This window comes from Nicotiana sylvestris, chromosome 3, assembly GCF_000393655.2.
Source record: "Nicotiana sylvestris chromosome 3, ASM39365v2, whole genome shotgun sequence".
Taxonomy (NCBI): domain Eukaryota; kingdom Viridiplantae; phylum Streptophyta; class Magnoliopsida; order Solanales; family Solanaceae; genus Nicotiana; species Nicotiana sylvestris.
In genome coordinates, this window is record NC_091059.1 from 74,819,238 (window position 1) to 74,825,972 (window position 6,735).

A 6,735-nucleotide genomic window follows, 5' to 3' on the forward strand; every position below is an offset into this window, starting at 1 on the left:
GCGTGTGAATTACACGCTCCTTTTGTTTTTGGTTGCCTAAGAATTTTGTGTTCAAATGACTTATTTGAGATGTGCTTAGAGTGTTCGAATGGAACAGACTTAAAGTAAAATATTTAAGTGAAAAGGGCGAACAACTTTAAGCGGCCGTAAAAGTATTTGGCCTAAATTTTTCCTTTTCCGAAATAGTGTTGTATAAGTTTTTCATGTACCTCCCCATACTGCAAGAACAAAAGAATGTCATCTATATAAATAGGAGTACTATCAAAAATAGCTTGAATTTTCAGGTCATGACTTGTTGAACAACTACGGATTAATTTTGAGCTCACGTGGAACAACCGTCCTTTGTTAGGGAGAATGACAGAAATAGGGCACTTCAATGCCATTATTGATATTTTAACTCCGGTGACAGAATGTTGGAAAAAAGACCCATCAGAATTTTAAAGTTTGCTCTTCATGATTTTTCTCAATCGCCAGAATTTGATAGCACACAACAGTTATGGTGATTATCAGGATATTGCCTCAAATCCTGACGGTCACCAGAATTTTTCAGCATTATGGTTGAAAATTCTAGTGATTGTCATAATTTCTAGTGTTTAAAAATCTGGTACTAAAACTTTTAGTGATCTTCAGAAAATCTGGTGTTTCGTAGTTCTGGCAATCTTGCTAACATAACGAAAGAGATAGAATTTCGGTCTCGAGCTAAATTGTAATACAAATAGCCAGTCAGATTTAATATTTACTTTTTCTAGTCGGTATACAACGATTATACATTAATTATACACGATTATATATAACTCCATCGGCTATTTTTAGTTTAAAAGATTACGTAAGCACCTATTTGGATTAATTCTTAAAGAAATAAATAGGCGTGCTTATTGGAAAAAGTATTAATGATACCCCCCCCCCCCCAACAACAACTTTTCTCTTTGGCCCGTTTGCACATTTTCTTTGGACAAATGAAATGAAAAGCGAAGGTCCTTTTATAGAAAATATGCCCCCATCAGATACATTCTCCCACTTACGAAACTTACAAATACATAGATACAAAAAACAAAACAAAAAGAAAAGAGGATCTAATGCAAAGGGGAAATGGGCAGAAATGAGGCTTTTGATCTTTTGCCAGATGACGATTAAGCTTGAGAAATCTGTGGTTAAAAGAGATTTTACTTGGGCTTAAATGGGATTGCCCTGATCACCACCTGGTGGTATAGAGCTGCTAGTGCTGCTCCGATAAATGGTCCAACCCAGAATATCCACTGCATCAAACACCATTCATCATAACAAGTCAGAAAAATTATTTAATGAAACTTAAAAAGGCAAAAAGGATGAATTAAGTAGATAATTACGTGGTCATCCCATGCGTGGTCTTGGTTGTAGATGATGGCTGCGCCAAGACTCCTAGCTGGGTTAATACCAGTTCCAGTGATTGGAATTGTGGCCAAGTGTACCAGGAACACAGCAAATCCAATAGGCAATGGTGCCAAAAGCTAAATTAAAACATAACCCAATTTCAACTCAGTTTTAAGGCCACAGTTAATTACCCACAAAGCCTACTACTTTCTCTTACTGAATTAAGGCTATGAATACTTACAGGGACATGTGAATCCCTAGCACTACGCTTAGCATCAGTAGCAGAGAAAACAGTGTAAACAAGAACGAAAGTGCCAACGATCTCAGCACCAAGACCTGATCCCTTTGTGTAACCAAGATTTACAACATTGGCACCACCACCCTTTGTTTGATAAAGAGTTTTGCCGAACCCTTTGACCACACCAGCACCACAGATAGCACCAAGACACTGCATCACCATGTAGAACACTGCCCTTGTCAACGACAGTTTCCTTGCCAAGAACAGCCCAAAGGTCACTGCTGGATTTATGTGTCCTCCTGCAATATTCCCCACAACAAAAACCAATGGTTAGTTAGTAGTCCGCAACAGAGGCGGATGGTTTGACTAAACTCAGTATTTTCGAACATATGCATGCAAATTATTACAAAAATTCAAAATTACATTACGTTTCTTGCGAATAACCTTAATTGCGAATAACATTAATGGTTGAACTCATAGAATTAGATTTTGAATCCATCTCTAGTCCACAATATACTCAAACCACTAGATCTGACAAAATATTATCCCTCTGTCTCAATTTATGTGAATGAATTCAGGGTATAGGGTCAAATCAATTAATTTTCAATTTGAAGTTTGATATAGATTCTTCAATTTTTTAAAATAACCATTACAGTACATATTTGATATTATATGAAAAATCGACATGGTTAATAATTCAAAATATTTAAAGGGGCTTGAGACAATCAAAGTAAAAAATAAAAAAACATTATAGCAACACCTTCGCTTAAAATGAGACAAGAGTAACAATATAGTTTTAGAAATGCGTACCAGAAATGCCAGCAGTACAGTAGACAAGGGCAAAGATCATGCCCCCAAAAGCCCAAGCAATGCCTTGAATACCAACAGTGGAGCATTTGGACTCAGACTTTGAAACACCCATCACTGTTAAGATAGTGATGTAAAGGAAGAGGAAAGTGGCCATGAACTCAGCAATTCCAGCACGATAGAATGACCAAGACGTCAATTCTCCTGCCTCAAACAGTGGCGCTGGTGGTGGCTCCGTATAATCCTTGTCACTCTGCGCGGCCGTCCCAATCGCTTGCCTCTCTGAATATTTGTTTGCTCCTAATCTTACATCTTCTTCTTTGTTCTCCATGTTTGTTTTCTCAATTCACAGGAAAATTTACTCAACTTGAGGAAGGATTTATGTTTGCCCGTTGATGGGAGTGAGCGAAGGACTAAAGGTGTTTATATAGGAGTAGTACTATGCATTATTAGGTAGGATAAAAGGGGCCCCTACGGACATTAATGATTTAAGTTTCATTATCATAGTGACCGACCATTCATAATTCAGTGCTTCATATGATAATTACTTTTTGTGGAATTGAGCTGTTGTTTGTAAAGATTATGTGGAGAGAGACGTTGGAGTTTTTGGCCATTGCTACTGTTGCTTTTTGTCCTTTTTATTCTTTTCCATGGTTAGAACCTAGCTGTCGCAAGGATGTCCATATGATGTACAACGTTTCTTTTTTGATAATGGACCATCGGCCACCGCCCTATTTAATTATGTGGTTGAATTACAATTTTTGCATAGTGGAAAAAGTAGGGCTATGACAATTTGTAAGTGCTCTCCTACGTACCTAGACTTCTTCGCTCTTAGTGTGTGACTTAAGTTACCACCAGTTATTAAATTCATTTACAACTTGGAATTCTAAAAGTTGAAGTACAGAAAATAAATCAAATCCACTCTAGGTTCTGGCAAAACATATAAATAAAGAAAATTTTATGACCAATAGCGGCATCTTTTTCCAATAATATTTATCAATCAACAGATCAAAATGAAGTTATAAGTTTAAACATTGCCAGGTATGCTTCACTATAACCTAAGGATCGTTTTGTAATCGCACAAGAATACTAATCCCCAATAAAATTTGGGACCATATAAGTTATCCCGTCGAAAAAGTGGAATAGCATCACATCTGATAGTCTATCCCAAAACTGAACCAAATGACCCTAAAAGATATGTTGATTTATCACCGTATTTGAGTCAATATGCCTAGTTTATACAGTAGATTTGTATCCAAGTGTATATCCGTAGGTTATAAATAGATTTGTATCTAAGTCTATATCCTTAGTTTAAACTAGTAGTATTAGTTGATTTGGTTGTCAAGGACATATATAAAGTTTTAAATGAAAGCACGCAAACCTTGGTCACCCGTCACATTTGGGCTTGTGAATAGTAATATCAAATAATTGATTGCTAGAGCAACACGTACCAGCAAAAGTTTTTTTCAGTCAGCTGATTTCCTTGATTTTGTTGTCTGACATGTGGGAAAAATAAAGTGCACTGAATTTGGTCCAAGATTGGGACTAATTGGGAGAACTGAAAGGCAAAGTCTGTGGGAATAGTCCCTGAGCACGATGGCTTGGGATAGTTGCAATCAATCACCTCTCCCTACCAATTGGACTTTGTAGCCATTGGTATCGATCATCTCCCTCAACTTAAATGTATCACTTTAAGTATATCAAGAATACATTTATTTGGTTTATGATTTTGACATGCTAATTAAAAGTTAGTGATATCAATATACGGTTTCAAATAACTATATTGAAATTTTAAAAAATGACAATATCTTAATTTTTCAAAATAACAAATATAGGAAAAATTATGAATTCACAAGAGCTAAACTATGTAGCATTGTATTTGTAAAAAGCGAATCTATCACGTGGGCAAATCAGATGATGACACGTGGCTGACGCTAAACTATATGTATGGAAACAACCAATGGATCGGAGGATTGTTTGAAGAATGAATTCGAGATCAATTGGGCCAAGATCGTTGAAACAGGAATTGTTGATATCCAGGCTACTAAAGAGTCAACATGAGAAGATTTTTCATGAAGTCTCATATGTATGGATAAAGGAGGAGAATTAATCAATCCCGAATAAAAAGAAATTTGACACTAATTATGGAGTGATTGTAAATTCTTTAAGCGTAATGTACAGAAACAACAAGCAATGGGGATAATGGGCAGGCAAGATATCAGGGACGGTTTTTGAAAATGTTTATTGTTTTTTTTGGTGGAATGAATTTTTTTTATTCATTATCAGAACAAATACATTGAAGTAAAGCAAAAGACATCTCTATCACCTGACTATATATAATTCTATACTTACTCGTCTAGGCACAAGTAAGTCTATTTGTATCCTATACTGTACATGTATTATTTCTAACCTCTATTTAGCTATATACTTCTTCTATCCATCTTCTATCCTTGTCCCGCTTTATTTTGTTGATAATTTCCATCACACGAACTTTGCATTCCTTTTTTATCTGGGCACATATCTTGCTAGGCCTAGGCACAACACATTTCCATAAAGCTTCATTTCTCCCCCTCCATATGTGATAGCTCAATGCAACCAGTATAGCATAGGAGAACTCCTTTCTAAATTTGCTCCCCATCTTCCTGCCAATTCTTTTCCATAGATGCCGCCCTTCATAGTTTGTTATGCTTATTTTAAGCAATTGCAGAACTTCATTGATACACAGCTTAAAGAAGTGACACTCATAGGACAAATGCTCTATTGATTCTGGGGCATTTCCACACAATACACATAGGCCATCTGAACTGATCCCTCTGTTGGTTAGTTTATCCTTAGTTAGCAGCTTCCCTTGCATCATTAGCCAGCAAATGAAGCTATACTTTGTAACATTTTGCACATTCCAAACCCATCTTCCCCATTGGCAAGTATCCAAAGTCCCTCTCAACCAAGAGTACCCTTTCATGATTGTATATTTCCTGTTTGTCTTTGCCATCTGCCCTGGTCGTAACCTCCTGTAAGCTTGTCTCTTACATGACATATTTTTTTCCAATACCAACTACTATCCTGGGGTACACTATATAGCCACTAATCAGTGTTCTTTAAGTATATATGATTAATCCATTTGACCCACAGAGAATCAGCCTTTGTTGCTATATCCCAAACATACTTCCCTATTGCAGCTTCATTCCAAATTGTACAATCTTTTTTTCCTATCCCTCCCTCTTGCCTTGGCCTACAAACAAGATCCCAAGCCACTAATGGTCTTCTGTTTGTCTCCACCTTGCCATCCCATAGATAGTTCCGACATATTGAAGTGATCCTTTTGAGCACTGCTTTGGGAAGTAGAAAGATTGATGCCCAGTATGTGTGGAGATGCATTAGCACTGCGTTGTTCATTTGCACCCTCCTAGCATAGGACAGATGTTTTGAGCCCCAACTCCTTATTCTTGTTATTATTTTATCCACTAGTACTTGGCAGTCCATTTTTGATATCTTCTTCGATGATATTGGAACTCCTAAATATTTGAAATGGAGGTTGCCTCTACTATAACCAGTTATTTCACACAGATTCTCTATCTCCTGAGCCTCCATGTTAACAGTATATATGTTCGATTTCCCTGCATTAGTTGTTAGCCCTGAAGAGTTGGAGAATGTTTGTAGTCCCCTTAACATCAGTATAATAGATTGGTATTCACCTTTGCAGAGCAGGAGCACATCATCTGCGAAGCATAGATGGTTACGCTGTAAGCTTCTGCACTTTGTATGATAGCCAAACCTTTCCTGTTGAGCCACTAACTTCATAATTCTTGTAAAGTACTCCATGCATATGACAAATGTTTGTTGTTTAAAACCTCATTTTTTCCCCTTTGTATCCTATTAAAAAATTATTGAATTCTCTCTATTAGTTTACCAAATTGTTACTAAGCAAGAATGGGATCTTCACGGAGAATCAAAATCAATAAGAATTTCTCTGTACTTTTTTTCTCAATAGTCGTTTTTTATTACTGTTTATATTCGAGAAATTAAATCAAATAGGTTGTTTATGGCGTTGAAATATAAATCTAATTGTTCTATCATTAAATCATTTTTTTGGTTAAACAGTTTGGTACCCATTGTGGGGCCAATCTATCGTTCATTTTCTCCGGAATATTGTTGTTTTTGTCTCTATCCTTAAAAATCCTTTTAATCTTCACTTGCTAAATTTGACTTGAAGGAACATCACGTCTGCAGTTGACCCCTCCCAACCATCAGGAAAATCAAGCTTTAACAGCTGGGAAGATACTAATCACTCCACCAAATAATCATACTCTTCAAAGTTCACCGTGCCATTCCCGAAAAAA

The 6,735-nt window shown here is 36.5% G+C and overlaps 2 protein-coding genes across 2 annotated transcripts; both read right to left on the reverse strand.

Annotated features, from left to right (window-relative positions):
* Nucleotides 1–959: 959 nt before the first annotated feature.
* LOC104214749 (aquaporin PIP1-1) lies at nucleotides 960–3,005 on the reverse strand. The gene is made up of 4 exons (XM_009764461.2): nucleotides 2,399–3,005; nucleotides 1,592–1,887; nucleotides 1,347–1,487; nucleotides 960–1,256 (listed from the first exon to the last, which is right to left on the reverse strand). Exons 1-4 carry the CDS (start codon nucleotides 2,724–2,726, stop codon nucleotides 1,164–1,166), a joined length of 858 nt encoding a protein of 285 aa, XP_009762763.1. The 5' UTR covers nucleotides 2,727–3,005; the 3' UTR covers nucleotides 960–1,163.
* Nucleotides 3,006–4,811: 1,806 nt separating this feature from the next.
* LOC104214751 (uncharacterized) lies at nucleotides 4,812–5,432 on the reverse strand. Its single transcript, XM_009764464.1, has one exon. It carries the CDS (start codon nucleotides 5,430–5,432, stop codon nucleotides 4,812–4,814), a length of 621 nt encoding a protein of 206 aa, XP_009762766.1.
* Between the last annotated feature and the right edge of the window lie 1,303 nt (nucleotides 5,433–6,735).